The 23282-nt window shown below is 47.4% G+C and overlaps 2 protein-coding genes and 1 long non-coding RNA gene across 8 annotated transcripts in view; 1 reads left to right on the forward strand and 2 right to left on the reverse strand.

Annotated features, from left to right (window-relative positions):
* MYBL2 (MYB proto-oncogene like 2) overlaps positions 1-10423 on the reverse strand; it is a 33927-nt gene extending 23504 nt beyond the window's left edge. For 2 of the 3 annotated variants that reach the window (XM_060124859.1, XM_060124858.1), the window contains exons 1-2: positions 4502-4737; positions 744-837 (exon numbers count right to left, since the gene is read on the reverse strand). In XM_060124859.1, the coding sequence (XP_059980842.1) occupies positions 744-837; positions 4502-4521 (114 nt within the window). In that variant the 5' untranslated portion in view covers positions 4522-4737. Of the gene's footprint in view, positions 1-743; positions 838-4501; positions 4738-10282 lie in introns of those variants that run through there. The other variant, XM_060124861.1, reaches the window with a different exon arrangement.
* A 120-nt stretch (positions 10424-10543) lies between these two features.
* LOC132506331 (uncharacterized) lies at positions 10544-20063 on the forward strand. The gene is made up of 2 exons (XR_009535785.1): positions 10544-10716; positions 19584-20063. It is a non-coding gene; the product is annotated as an uncharacterized LOC132506331 (long non-coding RNA).
* Positions 15872-23282, reverse strand: part of IFT52 (intraflagellar transport 52) — a 32861-nt gene continuing 25450 nt past the window's right edge. For 3 of the 4 annotated variants that reach the window (XM_060124862.1, XM_060124864.1, XM_060124865.1), the window contains 4 exons: positions 21303-21390; positions 20185-20293; positions 17945-18090; positions 15872-16144 (listed from right to left, as the gene is read on the reverse strand). In XM_060124862.1, the coding sequence (XP_059980845.1) occupies positions 16097-16144; positions 17945-18090; positions 20185-20293; positions 21303-21390 (391 nt within the window). In that variant the 3' untranslated portion in view covers positions 15872-16096. The remainder of the gene's footprint in view (positions 16145-17944; positions 18091-20184; positions 20294-21302; positions 21391-23282) is intronic. The other variant, XM_060124863.1, reaches the window with a different exon arrangement.

The following is a 23282-nucleotide window of genomic DNA, read 5'->3' on the forward strand; positions in this document are numbered from 1 at the left end:
AACGATCAAACAGAGAGACACTGGATGGGCGACTGCCTGGAGCCAGGAACGATGGACCACAAAGGGAACTTCCGGGGACAATCAAGGTGGTACTTATGTGAGTAATACACACTTATCAAAACTGTTGGAACTGTTCACTTTAAAAAGGTGCATTTGACTGTATATAAATTATACTTCATAAACTTGATTAAAGAATAAAATCAATTCAGAGCTTGCTATCGCAGACAAAATACAATGATTTTTTAAAAATGATAATGAAGAGGGGGTTTGCAGATTTGGCTAAACCTCCCAGCAGTTAATGGACAAGAAGCACAATTAAAGTCCACGATGCAGAACACACCAGCTTTCAAGAGACACAACAGCAACTGCTGGCCCCAAGGTCTGAGAGATGCATCCCTGTAAGAGTCCTCAATACTGAGAGTGTCCAGGAATGCTCTGAGAAGAATCATCAGGGAGAACCAGAGTGCCTATCTGCTTCTTTTTTGTTGTTTTTTGGCCGCACCATGCAGCCTGTGGGATTCTAGTTCCCCCGACCAGTGATTGAACCCGGGCCCCCAGCACTGGAAGCACCGAGTCCTAAAGCTGGACCGCTAGGGAATTCCCCCATCTGCTTCTTTCATCAGCTCCTCCTCTTCATCATACTGGTCGGGGCACCAGGCAGACACAACCCAGGCTCTGTTCCTGGTCCAGCCTCCCAGCTGCCATCACCTCCACCCCCGCAGTTGCCCCTCGGTGTCACTCACCTCCTCGTGGGTCCATTTAACCTTGCACTTGCTGTCTCGCTGCTCCGGCACATCTGAATCTGTGTCCTGGTAGTGCAGCTCATCCAGCTCCTCACTGCAGGGAAAGCAAGCCAAAGGTCAAGGACATGTGTCTCTCCACCTGCTGCTACATGATGGACGGACAGTGTGGACTGTGGCCATGACCTCTTTACTCTTTCATTTTCAGTTAACACTCTAATGATTTCAAAAGCTACAAGAAAAAAGAAGTTAAGATTTCACCAAGGACTTCCCTGGTGGCACAGTAGATAAGAATCCACCTGCCAACGCAGGGGACACGGGTTCGAGCCCTGGTCCGGGAAGATCCCACATGCCGCGGAGCAACTAAGCCCGTGCTCCACAACTACTAGAGCCTGCGCTCTAGAGCAGACAAGCCACAACTACTGAACCCGCATGTCACAAATGCTTAAGGCTGTTCACCTAGAGCCGGAGCTCCACAACAAGAGAAGCCACCACAAGGAGAAGCCCGCACACAGCAACAAAGAGTATCCGCCACTTGCCGCAAGTAGAGAAAGCCCGTGTGCAGCAATGAAGACCCATCACAGCCAAAAATAAATAAATAAATTTATTAAAGAGAAAAGATTTCACCAAGAATATTATATTCAACACCAGACACCTATTTCAAATTTTCTTTTAAATAACAAAACTTTTTCAACTTGCACGGGTATTTTAAGGATTAAAGCTGATGATGTATGTGGGCTTCCCTGGTGGCGCAGTGGCTGAGGATCCACCTGCCAATGGAGAGGACACGGGTTCGAGCCCTGGTCCGGGAAGATCCCACATGCCGCAGAGCAACTAAGCCGCTGCGCCACAACTACTGAGCCTATGCTCTAGAGCCCGCAAGCCACAACTACTGAACCCACGTGCTACAACTACTGAAGCCGGCGTGCCTAGAGCCCGTGCTCCGCAACAAGAGAAGCCACCACAATGAGAAGCCCGCGCAACACAACCAAGAGTAGCTCCCGCTCACTGCAATTAGAGAAAGCCATATGCAGCAACAAAGACCCAACACAGCCCAAAAAAAAAGCTGACGATGTATGTAATCATCAAGCACCAGGATTTTAAGAAATATTGTTCGAGAAAACCATTTAAAATACATTATCTCAGTAACTATGTCCATTTTTGCATACCCCTTCTCAATCCTTGCCTACACATAGGTCTAGTTTATGGAGCTAAAAATCAGAGTACAAGCAGCTTTGAACTCTGGATGCTTTTATTTTCTAACAGGTAATTTTCCAAGTTACTCCAAAATCTTCCTATTTATCAGGTTTAATAGTTACAAAAATGGAGATCATGCTATCCACCCCCAGGCATGTCCGGGGCTCACAAGAGCACCCTTCCAACTCCATTAGGTCACCTCTGTCAGGGACATTCCGAAGTCAGGCATTTTTAAGTGGGAAAAAAGCCTAGATGTCTCCAAACAAGCAAGGCAAGCACAGGCCTCTCCAAAAGAGGAAGAGGACTTCCTTCTGTGGCGACGCTCCTTTCCCCTTCTCAGCATCTTCCTAATCACACCCACACTCCCCAGAGCACATTGGAAATCCTCCCGTCTCATAACATAAGCCCTTAGGCTGCAACTGCCTGTCTCCTTGACAACGTGGACAGAGGTCGGCTCCACCTCATATCTGTAGGGCCTTTGGGGGGTAGCAACAAAATGCCTTAAGAAATGTTTGCTCTGGGAATGGCTGGACATAGGAATGAATAAACATGCAAAATTGCTGCCTCTTAGTCGATAAGAAATGCTAATACAAGTTAACTTTTTAGAATTAGGAAAGGGACAGACGAATTTCTAAACCCAGCAATACACCAGTCACAGGAGGAGCTGGAATTCAGCCTTGTCTTGCATTCCCAAACCAATTCATGGGGTCCTCCACTATCACAAAGTAGGAGGCAAAAAAACTCTACAAGATGCTAATAACAGAAGGAAGCTGGCTTTAACATCAACTGCCCCCCAGACTGTTTTGACAGAAACTACCTTTGGTTCTCCAGCACCCAGCTTCTGACAGAAGCTCAGCAAATGTTCCTTCGAGGAAGAGATTGTTTCTGTGTAACACTCTCTGGTGCTCCAAAATACTCTATTTAATGGGGAGAGCAGCTCAGATGGCTGGGAGAGTTCTGTGAGGTAATATACTTCTAGCACCAACACGATGATGACTGTCTACTTCACATGCATTCTCATTATCCCCATTTAATAGATGTGAACATTGAGGCTCACAGGGTTATGCCACCTGCCAATTCCACTAAGCCAGGCTCTAACCAGCACCTTCCAGTCCTCATCTCGTAATCCCAGCTGGAAAAGCAGAGGCTAAGTCAGTAGTGGCAACCACATGGAGGTCCAACACACCCTTTCTATGCCCTTTCATGCGCTGGGCTCTGCTCCAGATAGGGTGAGTCAGAAGCTGAGCAGGAAGTAGGGCACTGGTGCAGAGGAGAGTTACAGCGGGTCGCCGAGAATCAAACTGAATGCTGTTCCAGGGTACAGAACTCATCCCTCACCTGGCTGGGGTGGGGGAGGTCCTCCACTGAGCCCCAGGGGAGAAGTAGCAGAGGACCTGGGGGTTGTCTGGGGCCTTGGTTGTTGCCTGGAGTTAACACTTCCTGAACCAGAAATTCAGGGCCTGACTAGTGCCTGCCCAGAACAACCCTTGGGAATTGGAGCTGCCCTGAGAAATTGTGGCCTGAGGAAGACACACCCTGAGCCTGAACACTGCCCAGGGATCAGATGCTTCCTTGCTGAAAGGAATTCTAGGGAAAGCCAGCAACGATTGCTTCTCAGGTCTATATGCTGGGCCTGAGAAGGCAAACACCATCTGAAGTGGGGTTTGAAGTTATCTGGGCTGCATGAATCCAGGGAGGGAACAGGGCAGAATCCCATTGTCCTCCGTGACTCCCTGCCTGGTTGAAAAGCCCAGAGTTCAGGCACCGGGTGCACAGGTCTAAGACACGGACCTGGAGCCCACAGACCTGGTTCTTGGCTTGACTCTGCTACTCATTCTCTGGCGAGTTAAGTAAGATGGAGACCGCAGTTCCTGCCTCCACCCCAGGGGCTGCAGGCACAGAGCGGTCTCGATACACATCAGTCTCTCTTCCCCTCGCCTTCAACCTCAGCTGCCCCAAACCCCTCATGTGGAACAGGAAGACAGGTCTCCGAAACGAAAACGAGCTGGGGTCCGCAACCCAGGTGGTGGGGGACCAAAAAGTCAACACCCCGCCCCTGCATCCTTCCTAGGTCGAGGGAGGGAGCTTGGGGTTCTGTGTTTCCCCGAATGTTAAGAAATGGCCACCGGCAAATCTGAACCCCAAAAGGCTTGAACGACAACAGTCTCCCAGGCTTTGGCCGCCCGCTCGCCGTGACTTGGAAAATCACTTTCCTTCTCCAGGGGTCGCCTCCCTCACCGGTAAAGCCCCTTCCAGCTGACACCGCCGTCCCACCCCCACCCCGCAATTAGGCGGGAGACAAAATGACATCATGCAGGGCTTGGCCCGGGTCCCAGGAGACCCGCCCGCCCCAGCTCCGAGGCCCAGGGAGCCGAGCGAGGGGCCCCCGTGAGACCCCGGCTTCGCGCGCACCCCCCGCGTCTCCCCGCGTCGGGCGACACAGGACACTGCGTTTCCTGAGGACCCCACCCCCGCCCGGCTCAGAAGGGCACGGCGAGGGTGGGGGCAGAGGTCGGGGTTGGGGGGGAGGGGGGAGGGGCCCTTAGCCTCCCGGCTCCTCTCACCCGCGTGTCCGCCGAGACATCCCCCCGGCCCGGGCCGCGCCGCGCTCGCCCGCCCGCCGGCTGAGCCCGGAGCGGGAGCCGGGCCGGGGTCAGGGTGCGGGCTTCTCCGGCCGCTCCGGGCCCCGGGGCCGCGCTGCGAAGCGTCAGCGTGGCCGCAGGTCCCGCCGCTGCTCGCAGGGGCTGCGGTAGCCGCCGGCGCGCACAGAAGCACTTTTCTATCTCCCGCCAAGCGCGTCGGCGCCGCCCGGGCCTGGCGCGCGGGCGGGCTGGCGTGCGCGGGGCGGGGCCAGCGGGCGGGGCGTGCTCGGGGGGCGGGGCCGGAGAGCCGAAGAACACCGCACCTGCGCAGAGCCCTGAAGCCCCAGGGCAGGGAGAGGGCGTGGGTGTGGCTCCGAACAAGCAGCCAGGTGACTGAGGCCTGGCTCGAGCCAAGACTGATCGGGGCGGCCCTGGAGGAAAGACTGAAGAAAGGGAGTGAGCCGCAAGGATGGGAGAGTCAGGCCGGGGAAACCACCTGTGCAAAAGGGGCAGCTCTAGTCCAAGCTGCTCCTGCGTCCCTACAGCCCCACCTCAAAGCGGCCCCCTCACCCCCACCTAGACCGGGTCTGTGCCTCGAAACCATCTCCCTGCTTCCTTTCCAGCCTCGAATTCAATGGCTCCAGCTCCTCAGCTTGACTGCTGGCGGCCAGAAGTGAGCCTCCTAGAATGCAAACCTGATCTTGACTCTCCAGAACTTAAAATCTAGGTCCTCTACCTCAGGGTAAAATACTCTGTAATCAGGTGTTTATAGGATTCTGCCAGATCACCGCCCCACCCCCCAACCCACCGCCCCCAGCCAAAGAAAACTCGCAGCCTCCTGGCCTTTACTCGGGCCCAGTACACTTCCCACCCCTCCCACCCGAATAGTTCCTGTTTATCCTTAGAGTCCATGGCCCACAACCTGCTTGTTGACTCGTGCGTCTCCCCATTTGAACTATGGGATTGCTAAGGTCCAAGTGGCCCCTCAATTCACAGCAGTATCCCCAGGGCCCAGAATTCAACTGTTGCACTGAATTCAGTTTACCACATGCTTAAACTCCTAGAGGCTTAGCAAGGATTTTCCATTTTAAGTTGCCATTTACCAAGTACCTCCCGAGTGTCACCCCACATCCAAGACAGGTGCTGAAAGGGGGGGTAAATGAATTATGAGACAGGAGCCTGGGGAGATGGGCTTAAACCTCAACCTCTTAGCCCCTGCTTATGCCTCAGACCCCTCTTCCAGAAACTTCTGGCCACCTGGGGACAGTCCAGCCCACTGCTGCAAACTTCACTTACCACAACAGAAGGAACACTGACATCTTATTATACTTGCTAGAAGCTTCCACATCAATTAATTCAGGGCTTCCCCCACCCACTTCCCTCCTAAAGTAATTCATGTGGAGATGTCCATCCCCTCTTCATTGCTAGGGCATAATATTTAAGAGTGTAGGCTCTGAAGCCGGACTTCCTAGGGTTTGATTCCCAGCTCCATCATTTACTAGTTATGTGATCATAGGCAAATAACTTCTCTGTGCCTCAGTTTTCTCATCTATAAAAATGAGTTATCAAAGACTTAGATTGCTTTTACTATGTGCCAGCCACTGTTCTGTATGCTTTATACATTTTAATTCATTTAATCCTCACAGCAACCCTATGAGGTAGTATTAGTATTCTCTTCTTTTGGCAGATGGGGACACTGAGACACAGGCCTCCCCCCAGGTCACACTGCTAGTAAATGGCAAAGAAGGGATTTAAGCCTGGGCTGTCTAGTTCCAGAGTATATGCTATTAATCACTACACTGGTACCTACTTTGTGGGATGGTTTTAGGATTAAATAAACTTATATATGTAAACCACTGAGAATAATCTCTGGTACATAATAAGCACTATATTACTTTTTGTTGTTATTATAACTCTTCAGTTGCTCTCATGCTTGCCCTTTGAGGTCTAGGAAGCTGCTTTGCACACAGCACACACTCTCACATGGATTATTAGTCCCATTTCAGGAGAGAGACAGGACCTACCAGCTCAGGCAAGGTATTTGCCCAAGGCAAGAGACAGGGAGCGGCTGTCTCCAGTTGCTAGCCAGCTGACCAATACACTTATCGACTGAAAAAGAATGCACAACCTAGAAGTTGAGAATTATGTTTTATTCAGCAGTATTACTGAGGACTTAAGCCTGGGATATAGCATCTCAGATAGCTGAGGGACTGTTCCGAAGAGGTAAGGGAGGAGCCAGGATATATAGTAGTTTTTGCAGTAACAAAAACAAAAAAACCCCAAGTAGTCAGAACATCAAAAGTTTACTAATTAAAGAAAACCAGACATCTTAAGTTAATGAATTTAGCACTCTTCTATGTGTGGGAAGATGCAGGAGTCTGAGCTTATTGAAATTACTTGTTTGATACGCACCTTAACTATCTAGGGCCAGTATCCTATCTTTCTCCATCTTGAATCCCCTCAGGGCACACCATCAGGGGTGGCTGCAGTGGCTGCTGGCTTGATGGCCACAACATCCTTTGTTTACTGAAGTGGCAGGTGATATTCTTTGTCCATATCAGAGTCTAAGAAGCCTGGAGTCAGTGCTGCGAGTCAGAGAGCAGGGAGGTCACCCTGGTACCAGATGGAATCTGGTTATCTGCACAAGTGTGTCTTCTCCAGTTACCATCATGCCAACAGATACCCCTGGAGAGAAGACTCCAAGTGTCCTGGGTGCAGCCACAGCTGGGAGTGGTCCCTGGGCTCAGGACTGATAACATATAGACTGCACTCTACCAGGAACCTTTTCCTGCACATACCCTCCTTGGACAGGGAGGCTTCAGTCATTTGGTCATTCCACAGTTTGCCCCACCCCAGGTTCCAGACGCAGGGCCTGCCCCTGTCTTGGGAAGGCAGCATCAAATCTATTAAATGCTCAGGATGCAGCATAAGCCTGGACACAAAACAAACACGGATTGATCACAAATAAATGATAAGTAGGATCATATGTCCCTCTGCCTGGCGTCTTCCCCTCCAATTACTGAGCACCTCCCTTTTCACCCTTGTCCTCCCACCACGGTACTTCCTCTGCCCGTAATTTTACTTGCTCTCTCAAGAGCAGACAGCCCCACATTCACATTTCAGCTTCAGATGTTGACCATAATGTTTGGCTCCTGGCAGGTACTCACAGAAGGGGTGTTACACATTTTTAATTGAATGAATGAAATGTTAAAACTAACATTTGGGCTGGAGAGTTGTTAGGAAGGCACAGAACTGGGGGAACTTGGAATGCTAGAGTTTCGATTGTGCCTTACAGGGACCATCAAAAGAGATTTTGAAACAAAGGAATGTTTTTCATATACTTCTGCCCAAGGAATTCCCTGGTGGTCCAGTGGTTAAGACTCTGTGCTCTCAATGCCGAGGGCTCAGGTTCAATCCCTGAAGGGAACTGAGATCCCACAAGACACACTGTGCGGCCGGAAAAAAAGAAAAACGTTTTTAAAAAAAAGATACTTCTGCCTCACCCCCAAGGGCATCAGTGTAGAGGACAGAGTCATGGCAGCAGGTAAGTGGCCAGAGGCATGAGAGGTCCAGAACCAGCAGTGGAAATGGGAAACTCAACAACAGGGTGGATCCCAATGCAGGGAAGCAATTCAATTAACTGATTCAAGAAATCAGACCTCAACAGAGAAATTTCCTCGCCCACTTCTCAAAAGATTGAGATTTTATGAATAACTATTTGCAAAGCACCTATATTTGAGTTCCAGCAAAGGACCTGCAAAACATTCAGGTCAGAAAATAATAGCTGGATTTTACTGGGGAAGACACCATGGGCCAGGCACCATACTAAGAGCTTTGCCTTCATTTTCCATTTAATGCTCATCACTATGAGAGGCAGGTGTCAATCAGTAAGCTCCTCATTCTAAAGATAAGGAAACTGAGGTACACAGGTGTTAAGTTGCCATGATCACACAGCTAGGGGGCAGGTGGCTTGAAGCAAAGCACCCATCCTTTGAAATGTAAATTGAGAGGACAGTTTGTGAAAATATGTCGAAATGATTGAGGTTGGGCTGCACCAGGAGCTAGTCATCAGGAGACAATCCAACATCCATATGCTCTAGAACCTCACCAGGTGATAGGAGAGACAATGGGTAAACAGAAAATTAGATCTATCAGGGCGAAGATAAAGGCAGGGGCTGTGGTTATCAACCAAAGGGGTCACTGAAGGCTCTTCAAAGCTGGGTGACTTAGGAATTTGCAAGGCGGCCAGAGGGAAAAGCCAGTGCATATCAAGGAGAGAAATATTAGGAAGTACTCAGACTGCCCAGAGTTGAAGTCACTTTTTTTTTTTTGACTTAAAAAAAAAATTTTTATTGGAGTATAGTTTCTGCTGTACAGCAAAGTGAATCAGTTATGCATATATCCACTCTTTTTAGATTTCCTTCCCATTTAGGTCACCACAGAGCACTGAGTAGAGTTGAGTTGAAGTCATTTTTGATTCTTCTCTCACATCATCTGACCCATCTGCAAATCCTATTGGCTCTACCCTCAAACTCTACCTTCAAAATATATCTAGTGGCAAAGCACACGAAAAGATGCTCAATACTATTTCATTTGGGAATTGCAAATTTAAAACCGCAATGAGATTTACACACCTATTACAATCACTGACTAAAAAGACTAATCATGTCAAATGTTGAAGATGGGGAGTAATCAGACTTCTCCAATACTGCTGGTGGAATGTGAAAGTGTACAACCACTTTGGAAACAGCTCAGCAGTTTCTTAAAAACATATACACCTACCATATGACCCAGCCATATGGAGCCAAGAAAAATGAATGCACATGTTCACACAGAGCCTTTTAGATACTTTTATTTGTAATAGCCCCTAACTGGAAACACCCCAAATGTCCATCAACAGGTAACTGGATAAACAAATTATAGATATAAAACAAATATATCCACTCTGACAATAAAAAGGAATTACTTATACAATGTGAATCTCAAAATAATTAGGCTGAAAGAAGACAAAGAGTACACACTTTGTGATTCCATTTACACATGACTCCAGAAATTGCAAACCAATCTAGTGACAGAACCAATCTAAAGTGACAATGGTTGTAGAGAAGGGATGACAAAGGGACACGAGGACGTTTCGGGGGAGTGATGGATATGTTCCATTTGCATGACTCTAGGGGTCCCTCTTCAATCACTGGGAGAAGTGTGGGGTCATTGACCACAGAACAGGGCAATCAACCCTGCGTGGGCTTGTCCAGACTCATGCCCGCCCCAGCTGTGTCCTCATTTATGCAATCGCAAAGGGTGAGAATTTGGTCTCTTAGAAACCTTCTGGGAATTCCCTGGCGGTCCAGTGGTTAGGACTCCGCACTCCCACTTCATGGGGGACGGGTTCCATCCCTGGTCAATCGGGGAACTAATGCAAATCTCTTGCATTCCTGATGAGGGGTATGAGACTCCAAGAGAAGAGCCAGGATCCTGGACTGCTTTAATACACACACCACGTCCAGCCCACACCTCTGACTTCTTATCCTGGGCCTTCTGGGGCATCAGCTTTCACAAACATTTAGTTCTTCCTTTTGTAACATGGCCACCTGCACTTCAGCAATCAAGCTGGAAGGAGTCGCGGATTAAGGAGCTAGGGCACAAATTCAGGGAGGGAACGAACGACGGACACCAAGGCCTAGTCCAGAGGCGGGTGGAAACCACCTGCACGGCCCAGCCCGGCCAGGCCCCGCGGCCGCACTTGAAGGTAACAACACCCACCTCTGTGAAGATGGAGAGGGAAAATCAGGCCTTGGAGTTCACCTGGCAGTCTCTCGCCGCCCACAGTGAGCAGGGACAAGAGACGTGACCTGTTTCGAGGGGTCCAACTAGTGAATAAAGGCCGAAGATCCCAGGCCGTCTGACCGCGGGGCCCGCGCCTCCGCCCAGAGCCGGCCCACTTCCAGGCGCGCGCTCCGGCTCCGGCTCCGCGCGAGGCATCGCGGGAGGCGCACCGCCTGACGTCACTATAGGGCGCGGGTTTGGGGTTAGGTTGGATCCCGGCTGCTGGGCTGTGGAGCTCCCGCAGACTTTCCCCGCGACGCGGTCTCGCCCGGTGACCCCCGCCGGCCCCGCGCCCTCTGAGCCATACTACCTGGGATCCTGATCGTGAGAGGACGGGTGAAAGGCCCGGGGGAGGAGAGGGAGCAGGGCAGGTATGTCGCCGGCCTCCGACACTATGGCGGTCACGGCCCGGAGCCCGGTTGACCCCCTTCAACCTCAAGCCGTCCCTGACTCGCCGTGTGGCTCATCAAGCCCTGCACAAGCCCCTGACACTGCAAGTTTCCTTCACGCTATTTGTCACCGTCAGCAACTCTTACGAGGTTAATTTCTCTCTCGCATTGTGAGCTGCAGGAGCGCAACCCTAGGATGAATCATTAGTGGGCTTCGTGTTAAAATTTGGTATAAGCAAGATTTATTACTCTTTTTAAAGTATATGTTTCTTCCTGTCTCTTGAAGGCAGCGGAAGAAATTAATAACATTGGTTGCAGAAAGAGGAACTGAATGGCTAAAGAGGGTGAAATTCTCTTTCAGCATCCTTCAGCCCCGTGCTTACGTATTACCTAAAATTTTTTAAATTAAAATTTAAATTTCCTTAAGGCATACGTAGCGCTCTAGGACCTTTTACGGGAGAGTTTGAAAACGTCTCACATATGATTTTATGAATAAGAAGTAACTTAGCAAAAGCCACACAATGGATCTATGATCTATCATAAGATACTTCAAGTTTTCCTCCGTGCTCTTGGGGGAGGAGAGACCCTTTGTCACCCATACATCTCTCTCATTGTTATTACCTCTTCGTTTTTTTTTTGTTTTTTTGTTTTTTTGCGGCACGCGGGCCTCTCACTGTTGCGGCCTCTCCCGTTGCGGAGCACAGGCTCCAGGCGGGCAGGCTCAGCGGCCATGGCTCACGGGCCCATCTGCTCCGCGGCATGTGCGATCTTCCTGGACCGGGGCACGAACCCGCGCCCCCTGCATCGGCAGCCGGACTCTCAACCACTGCGCCACCAGGGAAGCCCTTTTTTTTTCTTTAATATTTATTTACTTATTATTTATTTTTGGCTGTTATAGGGTCTTAGTTGTGGCACACTGGCTCTTCGTTGCGGCCCGCAGGCTTCGTTCTAGTTGGGAAGTGCGGGTTTTCTCTCTAGTTGTGGCGTGCAGGCTCCAGAGAGCGTGGGCTCTGTAGTTTGTGGCACGCGGACTCTCTAGTTGAGGTGTGAGAGCTCAGTAGTTGTGGCCCGTGGGCTTAGTTGCCCTGCGGCATGTGGGATCGTAGTTCCCCAGGCCAGGGATCGAACTTGCGTCCCCTGCATTGCAAGGTGGATTCTCTACCACTGGGCCACCAGGGAAGTCCCTCCTCTTCGTTTTTCTTTTAAATAAATAAATACATTTATTTATTTATTTATGGCTGTGTTGGGTCTTCATTGCTGAGCGCGGGCTTTCTCTAGTTGTGGTGAGTGGAGGCTTCTCATTGTCGTGGCTTCTCGTTGCGGAGCACGGGCTCTAGGTGCGCAGCCTTCAGTAGTTGTGGCACGTGGGCTCAGTAGTTGTGGCACACGGGCTTAGTTGCTTCACGGCATGTGGGATCTTCCCGTGCCAGGGATCGAACCCGTGTCCCTTGCATTGGCAGGAGGATTCTTAACCACTGCACCACCAGGGAAGCCCCCTCCTCTTCGTTTTGATACCAACATTTCTCTGATGAGAGATTTTTTGAGTTCAACAAAGTCTCCAACAATTTTTTTTTCGCTGCTACCTGCTAGGACTGGTACTACCACTTTATTGTTGTTTTGTGTGTATGTGTGTGTTTTTTTTTTTAAAGAGTGAAGTTGAAACACTTGTTCGAGTCAATTAACTTTTGCATCTCAAGTGGTTTAGAAAAAGTATGTGCACATAGGTGAACAGCATTTGGGATAAAGGGCTCATGTTTGAATTTAAAAACAGCCCTGCTCGTTATCTTAACCAATTGTTTAGACTTAACTTCACTAATACTGGACCAATCTGACATTATACATAGCATCACCTATGAAATATTCTTGCCAAAAATGTTTAATTCAAAGCTAGCCTTTTATGTCTAACTTCCAGTATGCAGGAAATAAAGGAGATAAAGGGACAAGTTAATAGACATCAGATAAATCTAGAATGTGGGACACCTAATTTAGTCTCTTCAAAAAGTCAATGTCATTTAAAAAAAAAAAAAGGAAAGAAAAAGGAACCAAAGAAAGAGGTAGGGAGACTGTGTATTGGATTTAAAGAAACTAAAGAGACAAATCCAATATGTGAAACTTGACTGGATCCTGGCTTGAAAAAACATCTATAAAACATTTTGGGGACAGTTGGGAGACATCTGAATAAATATTAAATATTAGGTATGATAATGGTGTGTTGTAGTTATACACTGATGTATATTAAGGGGTAAAGTATTATAATGTCTGAAGTTTAATTTCAGATGTTCAGTAAGAAAAATTATACACACATCAAGTATACATGGCAATATGTTAACTTTTGAAAGTAGGTGGTGGGTACTGGTGTTTATTGTACTATTCTTACCACTTTTCTGTATGGTTCAAGTTTTTCATAAGAAGTTGGGGAAAAACATACATCCTTGCCACAGTCACCCATAGACGAAGGGGAAAAGGCAGCTGACGCATGGCAGGACAGGCCTTGCTTCCTCTGAGGAACCTTCTCGAGTCAGTAGTGTGGGGGGAGAAGCTCCAGGTTAGCAGGCAGGCAGTGCTCCTCTGGACCTAGGTTTCCCTAGTCCTCTGTGTCCCAGTTGGAAAGGGAAGTTGGATTAGATTCAGATCCAAAAAGTTCCTTCTAAAATTATAGGTATGGGACTTCTCTGGTGGCGCAGTGGTTAAGAATCCGCCTGCCAATGAAGCGGACACGGATTTGAGCCCTGGTCCAGGAAGATGCTACATGCCGCGGAGCAACTAAGCCTGCGAGCCACAACTACTGAGCCCATGTGCCACTACTGAAGCCCACGCACCTAGAGCCCATGCTTTGCAACAAGAGAAACCACTGCAATGAGAAGCCCGCGCACCACAATAAAGAGCAGCCCTCGCTCGCTGCAACTAAAAGCCCACGCGCAGCAATGAAGACCCAACGCAGCCAAAGATAAATAAATAAATTTATAAAAAGATAAAAAATAAAATTGTAGGTATGAACACGTAGATACAAAGAACAGAGTAGTGGTTACCAGAGGGGAAGAGGCAGGGGGGAGGGCAAAATGGATAAAAGGGATCAACTGTGGTGACAGATAGAAACTAAATTTATGGTGGCGAGCACACTGTAGGAAACAGAGGAGTAGAAATGTACACATGAAACACAGAATGTTATACACCAGTGTTACCTCAATAACAAAATTGTTATCTACTGCTGCATAACAGTTTACTCCAAATTAATGGCTTAAAACTGCCATTTTATTATGTTCATAGATTCTGTGGGTCAGGAATTCAGGAAGGCCAGAGCAGAGACAGCTTGTCTCTGCTCCATGATGTCTGGGAACTCAACTAGGACAACTCAGCAGACTAGGGGTGACTTCATGTTTGGAGTCCTCTTCATTCACGTGTTTAGCAGGTGATGCTCGTACAGGTTGGGACCTCTGGCTGTTGGCCAGAACATCTATACGTGGCATATCCACGTAGCCTATCCAGGTGGCCGCAGACTTGTATGGAGGCTCCGAGTGCCCCAAGTGAACCAGGCAGAAGCTGTATAGCCTTTTATGACCTAGCCTCAGAAGTCACAGTGTCAGTAACATAGTGCCAGATTGAGAGGGAGGGAACAGAGATCTCACCTCTCAATGGCAGGAGAACCAAAACCACAGTGTAAGAGAAGAGCACATGGGATGGGAGGTAATTGTTGAGCACATTTTTGGAATGTATTCCAAATACATTTCCATGACACTCCCTGCTGTTCCACAGCTGCTTGTTCTCAGCTGGCCCCCAGGTCTGCCCTTTGAGCAAAGTGGCCTCCCCCATCCCTAACACTGTGTTCTGGCTTGGCTACTCTGAATAAGCCCTGCACTAGGGCTTCAGTGTCAGAGAATGGAAGCCTACAGAGCCTTAACATGAAAAAATCATTTGAAATTCAGGATGTGACTTGAGCCTTTCTCCCCAAGGTTTTAAATTTCCAAAAATGTATAAAATAGATAACTAATGAGAACCTACTATATAGCACAGGGAACTCTACTGAATGCTCTGTGGTGACCCAAATGGGAAGGAAATCTAAAAAAGAGGAGATATATGTATACGTATAACTATTCACTTGGCTGTACAGCAGAAACTAACACAACACTGTAAAGCAACTAGACTCCAATACAAATTTCAAAAAATGAACTTCCAAAAATGTTAATTCCTCGACAGATTTTTCCTGGCTTCAATTATCCAACTCCATGTGAACAACTCAGGTCTTGAGACTGGACACCTTTCCTAAGCCTTAGTTAGGTTCTAGCTATTTACTGGTTATTACCACTTGCACGTATTGCCACTGTCTCAGCTGGCTCCTATGCTCTGCAACAGCTCATGCTTCAGAATCCCCATCTTCCAAAAACTCCACCACTGTCCCAGGCAGTCAGGCTCAAAATCTTGCCAACCTGACCTCTAACGCCCAGACCAAATCTATTTCAGAATGCCACCTTTCCTACAACAGCATCTTAAATCCGCACTCTGGTTACTTCCTCTTGGAGTTATATGACACTCCCCCTAAGGGCCTTCCTTCCAAAGTTCTATCTTTACAGAACCCACCAGCTAAGCTATTCCCATTGCACCATACCCCTTACACACTGGCAGTGGTTTTGCAATCTTCTATCTGGCTTTCAGGCTTTCCCCAAAGCTGGTTCCCAGTGTATCCAGTACATTTGCACAATGCACAAATGCTGTGCATTTCCACATCAACTGCTCCATTCAAGCAGGTACAGTCTCTCCCATTGTCCTTGGGACAGATGATCACATTTTGCCCTGCATTATAACCTAAAACGATGATAGAACTGAGTGGCCGGAGCTCAGAGGAGAGGGACAAAGTGTGGGTGAAGGCAACAGCCTCCAAATGGTTGTGCCTGTGTGCAGCTGGGAGATGAAGGAGTGAGTAAGCTATGTAAAGAAGATACCTATCAACTATTTTACCTTTTTCATTAGGTACAGTGGGGCAAACAGACTGTGGGTTAAGTTTGTTTTCTATCCTTTTGAGCTAGTCCAAAAGCTGTACAGTATTCATAAGCTTGAGAGTTATTTATGCTTCTGATAAAAGAGACTCAAATCTAGAACTGGAGTCGAAAGAAAAGACTTCAATGAAAGACTGATGCATAAATTATAAAAATACAGATTCAAACAGGTTTAATTTAAAAAATGGAACATACCTTACAGAAGTTAGAAATGTTATCCCTCTCTGGGCACTATAGAAGATGCGCAGACCTTCCACAGCTCATAGAAGAAAGACTGTATAGACAATTTTGATAAAGAATTGAGGGACAATTCAAAAAGAGTTTATAAAGAGAGAATCTGGAGGCAGAAAATGCTTGAAGAGGCTTGGTCCTCAGAAATTGTTCTGGAATGCCGTTTCACTTGTATCAATATCATGTTCCTGGATGAGGGAATAAGACAGAGAATATTAGAATTTCAGTTCAAAACCTGAAATGTGAACTCTTTGTTGTTTTGGACTTTGATTAGAGATTCTAAATCATCATTCATTGGGACACATAGCTAATCTCTGGGCTTTAAGGCTAAATCCAGCCCGAGGATTAAGTTTTCACGACCAGGACAGGGCTTTGACCACAGCCCACCACCCACCATGATGAATGGGGAGCAAATACATTTGAAGGTACTGATGCAGACACCACACCAGACTTCTTACCTTGGCCTTAGGGGCCTGACCCTGCCTTGCCACCAAGGTAAGTACTGCTGGGAATCTACCTGGCCCCCCTCCCACACTTCAGTGCTAAGCAAGTATACCAATACCTTGCCTCTGAGTTGCTTTCCTGGTACTGATCTCAGAGCACTCTAATTGCCCAGATGTTCCTGTCTCGCTCACTGCACGTAGCTCAGGCAGACAGCAACGACAGCATTCACCGCCACAGCCCTGACATCTAGCACCAGGCCGGCACATACGAGGCATATATTATAGTATGAGTACACAGCAGAGCCAGCTCCCGCCAGTAGTGGCTCAGATCCTAATCAGTCTTTCTGTTCAGCACCTAAAATCGTGTGTGTGTGTGTGTGTGTGTGTATGAAAGATGGACATTCTCTTTATACTGTTTTATAGTCCTTTCCCCCCACCCCATTCACTGTATCATGAATGTCTTCCTAAGTCCGTAAACATCCTTCTAAACATTCTTAATCTTATGGATGCACCCTAGGTACTTGTTCCCTACTGATGAGAGTTTTTCTTCAATTAAAACAGTGCTTCTCTGAGCATCCTGACTGGTAAATCTGCACACATTCAGGAATATGTATATATATTTTGGCCACGCCACATGGCATGCAGGATCTTAGTTCCCCGCCCAGAGATTGAATCTGTGCCCCCTGCAGTGGAAGTGTGGAGTCTTAACCACTGGACCACCAGGGAAATCCCAGGATTATATTATTAAGACAAATTCTAAGCACTAGAATTGCTGGGTCAAAGGTGTATATATATATATATATTTAGGGCTTCTGAACGATATTATAAAAAATATCTCCATAAAAGTGGAACCAGCTTATTCTCTCATCAGTAGTATATAAATGAATGCCCATTTACCAACCTTGGTTGGACATTTAATTTTAGAAATCCTGTCCAGGGATACGCAAGATGAAGGCCAGGCATAATTTTTAAGTTCTTGGTCCTCAGCCCTGGGCAAGATGATTTCTAACATAAGGTGCTGACCTCACGTCCTGCTGCTCCATCCTTGGTTCAGTTATCTCCAGCCACACAGGCATTACTGCTGTCCCTCAAACAAGCCAGGCAGAGCCCAGCCTTAGGGACTCTGCACAGGTCTTCTCTCTGCCTGGGACACTTGTCCCCCAGCTATCTCCATGGCCAACTCCCTCAACACCTTCAAGTCTTTGCTCCCATGTCAGTTTTGTAGCATGGCCTATCCTGACCACCCTATTTAATTTAATATCACCACATTCAGCACACTGATCCCTCTGACCCTGCTCTACTTTTTAATAGTGCTTATCATCTCCTAGCATCCTATGTGATTTACTTATATATTACGTTTATTGTTTACTGTCTCCTCCAGCTAGATATATGTCCCAGAAGTGCAGGGAACATCACCTGTTTTGTTCACCTAGTAGCTAGTGAAATGCCCGCAGAATGAATGGCATGGAACACGAGAAGTCCAGTTTATGGATGATATCACCACTGGAAGGACTCCCACTTGAGTGGGCCTTCTGGGTTCTGTACCTGGTTCAATTTCTTGAATTCCACCACTTGGAAGAAGATGTGCTCGAGGATATGTTTGGCATCTTGCTGGTCCTTTGGTAGTTTATTGGTGACTCCAAGGATGTCACCACACTTCCTGATGTAGAATTCCAGGTCTTCTTCAGTACCTAAGCACAGCTGGGGCAGTTAGGTTCACCCGTGACTCTGCCCTTCCCCAAGTACAGACTTACTGTGGTTTGGGTATCCCTGTCAGGTTCCTACATCTCTCAAGATCACTCACCTCTCCCTTGGGTAATGTGACCAAAGGACTTAAACAGTGACAAACTGTAGAGATCTCTGATGTGCTGTTTTTGTAAATTAGTACAAAAGTGTGACACTCCTAATTAGAATAAAGCTAGCCAGGTTCTGGCTCGCTATCACCAGATCTGGCATTCCTACGTTACAAAGAACAGGACCCACCAGCGGGGAATCAAAGTACCATTCTCTGATTGCCGCAAGGATCATTATGTGAAGGACATATGCGTATTTTATTTTACTTATATTATTTATTTAAAAAAAAATTTTTGGCCGCACCACGCAGCTTGCAGGATCTCAGTTCCCTGACCAGGGATCAAACCCGCGCCCCCAGCAGTGGAAGCATGGAGTCTTAACCACTGTATTGCCAGGGAAGTCCCAGGGGTATTTTAAATAGCATTTACTATAGCAATATTATAGGAAAGGAAATAAAAGAAACAAAAAATCATCCATAATTCTCTGTGTAACCATCCCCAGTCCTGTATCAAGGATGGACAGCCATTACTGCCCTACTTACACTATACTGTAATTTCTTTTCTTCCCCTCTGATTTGCATTTTTAAAGTTATGATAGAAGTGTTCTCTCACTCTAGCTCTACCCCCACCAATACTTCCTAGGGTAATTACTGCCAGGTATGTCTACATGTCTACATATGTGTAAAAACAGGGGATCAAACTATAATAGTTCTGTAAGTTGCTGTCATCAGTTAACAGTGTAACATGGACATTCCAGTCAAAGCTTATGCTCCACATCTTTCTTTTAACAGATGTATAATATTCCACTTTGTCTCATATTTTTTTAAACCAATTCTCCTACTGATAGACTATTAGACTGTTGTTGTCTATTTTTTGAATGCTACAATTAATATCTCTATATCTTTCATGCATTTCTACTAGGATTTCTACAGGATAAACCGCTAGAAACAGAAACGCATGGTCAAAGGGTCTGATCCTTCACAGGTCTATTATTCCCACTGGACTAATTACTAGGTCTTGCTAATTTCTGATTGCCTAGCACCTACCACAATGCCCGGCATGGAACAGAGATGCAGTAAAGGTGTCTGACATTGAACTATTTTCATTTTTGTACATTCCTTTCTGGTCTTCGAGCACATATAGATGTTCACATAGTTGGGATCCTACTCTAAGTGCAGTTTTATATCTGCTTTCTTTATTTAGGAATCTCAGTGTCACCCCCTGGCCTTTGTAAGCCTCTTTTATAATGACTACATATTGTCCCACTGATTGAATGTGATGCAATTTACTACCATTTCCCTGTGAGTGAACACTAAGGCTATTCCCAACTGTATTTTATTTTTTAATACGTAATGTCGTAGTCATCTGTGTACCTTCATTTATCTCCCTAGGTTAGATTCCCAGGAGTGGGGTCACTGCCTCAATTTTCTGTCTCCGAATCCATTGTGCAGGCCCACCTGCTGTGCTGGAGGAAGGGCACGTCAGGAGGAGCACGGGGCTGAGAGTCGGGAACACCACTCACCCTGCAGCTGTGCAGCCCGGAGCCTCATTTCCTCACCCACGGGTCAGGGTGGGCACACTTGACTCTCTCTAGAATCCCTTCCAATTTGAAGTCTCTGTAATTCTCTTGGCCCTGACTGAATTTTTTTATTCAACAGCTCCTGTGACCAATGGCCTAGGTTTGCTAAGAGGCAGCCAGAGTCAGAATTCATCCTGGGGTCACCCAACAGGTCAGAACTAAAGACACACAGGAATTAAAGCTGAGACCCTGGCCTCTGCCTGGCACCATGTTCTAGCTCACTGAGCTAACTGACCCCTAGGGAAACAAGCCACACCATTCACATGAAATAAACAAAAACTGTGCTTTTATACTTCCATTCACATTCTGTTCTCCCTAAACAAACTCTAAGCTTTCTTTCACGGCAAATCTCAGAAATTCACAATTTAATAAAACTCACAAAAGAAAACAAACAAGAATTTGACCACACTCACACTTATTGGTGATCTGAGCAAGCCGGGCCTTCTCAGAGGAGAAGGTCTCATCTAAGTCAAACAGCTCCAGCGGAGGGGGTGATAATTCCCTGAAGCTAGGAGGGAAAACCTGAAAGGCAATAAAGTCTTTCATGAAAGAGCGCATGCAAAGCCATAACTGACGGTGATGAGATGTAAGGAAAATGAGACGAAGAGCCGCCCAGCGCCCATCACCTCCTTCCGCCCTAACCCATGAGGCCACAGCAAGCAAGATGGCGGCCCAGTGCAAGCAACCCAGTAGAACCAGCTCCAAGCACGCCGCCAAACTCGCCAAGCTGATGTACCAGCGCCCTTGCATGTACCAACTCATGCAAGGACACACAGCTTGGGGCTTATCTGGCTTATTTGCATTTTGTGCAAATTTGTGTTGAACACTTGATTGCATGAGTCGTTTCTCATCTGATGATGAGTTCTTCAGGGACAGAAATTGGGGAAACAGATGTAGATTAATGTAGAAAGTGCTGAACTTATAGCCAGAATTTGCAGGTATGAGGCAGTGGTGTGCTGATAAATGTTGAGCTATCACTCAAAACAAGAGGCCTCATCTGTAGCATTTGTCATTTCCTGTTTTGTAAACACTTCCACTGTGGCCGATTTTCAGGTTACCAAGGTGAAGCCAACTGGCTCATAACCTTCCAGAATGTGGTGGGATAAGACAATTTTGAAGGCAAGTGGAGCTCACGCTGGACTGGAATGTTGAAAAATAACCTATAGACACATGACTGTCCCCTGGGCTCTTAGAACTGTGCTGTGAATCTGAGTGCCCGTTGCCTGGAGAGCTCAAAGCTTTCTAGCACAAAGCTCTTCCTCCTTTTCAGCCAGGTGTTCTCATACATGCCCTTCAACCCCACAAGACAGGAAACGTTTAACAGCCAGAGAGGTCCACACCCGTGATTCCTCAGTTGGGAACTACACCAAATGGAAGTCCCTGTAGAATACTAACAGGTTTGGTCTCTATGCATGTTTTGAGCCAGAGAAACATGACCCCATGAGGAAGCCAGCCCCACACGAGGCCAGCTGGTGAGGGAGGGTCAAACAGCAGGGCTCCGCGGCAGGATGCCCCCCACACACCCACTGACCGCTGGCTGAAGCGCTGGTAGCGGCGTCTCAAACTGAGGTTGGATGAGCTGGAGAGGTTCATGTTTCACGTTTAGCTGTTCGTGAGCCCTGTGTTAAGAAGAAGATAAAAAAGCAGGAATCAAGATGAGACACTGATGCAAAGCATGTCTAACTGATCTCACGGTGCTCGTCTCCAACGATCAGGAGGCTCAGCACTTTGGCAAAAAAAATAAAAATCACACAAAATGTATTGTTACACGTAATGTAATGATCCTTTCAGGAATCTTCTCTACTGCAACAGACGGCATGACTTTACTGAGAACTGAAAGGGAAAGTTCATTCAAGTTTCCTATCGGGCTTCTCCTAAATAGGCTTTTAATTTTTACCCACTGGACACCGTGAATCTTGTAACTCACTGTGTCTCCTTATTTGTTTTCACCATCAAGAGACAGGAGTCAAATCTGAAGTCTGCTTCTGGCGACTGAACAGATCCACAGGATATGCACTTCTGTGTGCTCATTCACTCCACAAACATCTACCGAACACCTACTGTGTACCAGGCAGTTTTATCTGCCAGGAGTACGGCAGCAGGGGAAAAAAGAGACCAAGGCAGGCCCTCATGGGACTGACATTCTAGCGGAAGAGAGACACACAATAAACAAAAGCCAAGATGCCAGGGATTAATAAGCATTAGGAAGAAAAGCAAATCTGGAGAGAGGGACAGAGACAGGGAAGGGGCAGGGAGTGGGGCTTTGCCAGAGCAGCCCTGAGTGAGGGGAGGGGCAGGTCAGGCAGTCTCCCTCAGAGGCGTCCCAGGCAGAGGCCAGAGCAAGAAGAGGGAAAGGGGAGCGAGACATTTTCACGGAACAGCAGGGCAGCCAGAGCAGCTGTGGCGGAGTGAGAACGGCACGAAGGAGTTAATGGAGTCAAGGGCTGACCTTCCCCCACGGTAGTTTTTTTATTGCGGCTTCCCCTTTGCCTCCGTCCTCCCAAACCTTAATTTGACCTTCTGCATCAGGGTATAGATTGTACAAGCTCTGTGACCTCCTCTGGGAATGAGGCAAATTAAAATATACTCACTCACCCAACTTAAATTGTGTGCTCATCTGTGGCCTTTCAAAATTCATCTAAGCAAGCAAATGCCAAGAGGTGTGGACAAAGTTCATGACTGTTTCTCTGTAGGGGTGCTTTGAGAAAGGAGACAGGTCTATGACCGCAGAAAGATGGCTAGCTGAGCTTATGCCGTCACCACCTCCACTAGTCCAAGATGCTTGGGGAGCGTCTATCCTAGCAATGAGCAGATGATCCCCACGGAGAGAAGAGAAATAACTTTTCTTGAGCATCTACCACATGCCACGTGCTGTGCCTGACCCTGTGCGAGGCACTTATTTAATGTAATCCTCAAAACAGCCCTGGACAGTGGGTGTAATCTCTTACAGAAGAGGAAACAGAGGTATAGAGTTGAAGTAGCTCCCCAAGGTCATGTGCTTAGGAAGCAACAAAGGCAAGGTCAGAATTGAGACCTGGCTAATCCCTGCCAACCAGAAGCCCCACGACTCAGTCTACCCAGATGGCAGAATTAGAGGCAGTTCTAAGCTAAAGGTTCTAGTACCCACACACAAAGAACCCTGTTGCCAAGTCCTGGCCTTGGTCATTCTAGCCATGACATTCTATTTTCTGTCCCTAGGTAGAGCTGACTGTGCTGAAGCCCTGTGTAAGTAATAAAATAAATTCCATTAAGTCTTCCCTTTCTCCACTCGGCTCACCACCTGCCCAAATCGTCCTCCTACTAGTAGCCAACATGTACTTGATGGCGGTGGGGAATGGGTGGAGAAGCTAATCTAAAAGCAAGCAAAACCTAATTCAGAAAGATGATCAATATGGGAAAAGGGCAAGAATAAATGCCACTGCTATACACAAATCTGTGAAATGGGGCTGCTCTATATTCCAGAATACTCTGGCCTGACCTTTGGTGGTGCATTTTCACCGCCCATGTCTCA

The sequence above is a fragment of the Lagenorhynchus albirostris genome, chromosome 15 (assembly GCF_949774975.1).
Source record: "Lagenorhynchus albirostris chromosome 15, mLagAlb1.1, whole genome shotgun sequence".
NCBI classification, from domain to species: domain Eukaryota; kingdom Metazoa; phylum Chordata; class Mammalia; order Artiodactyla; family Delphinidae; genus Lagenorhynchus; species Lagenorhynchus albirostris.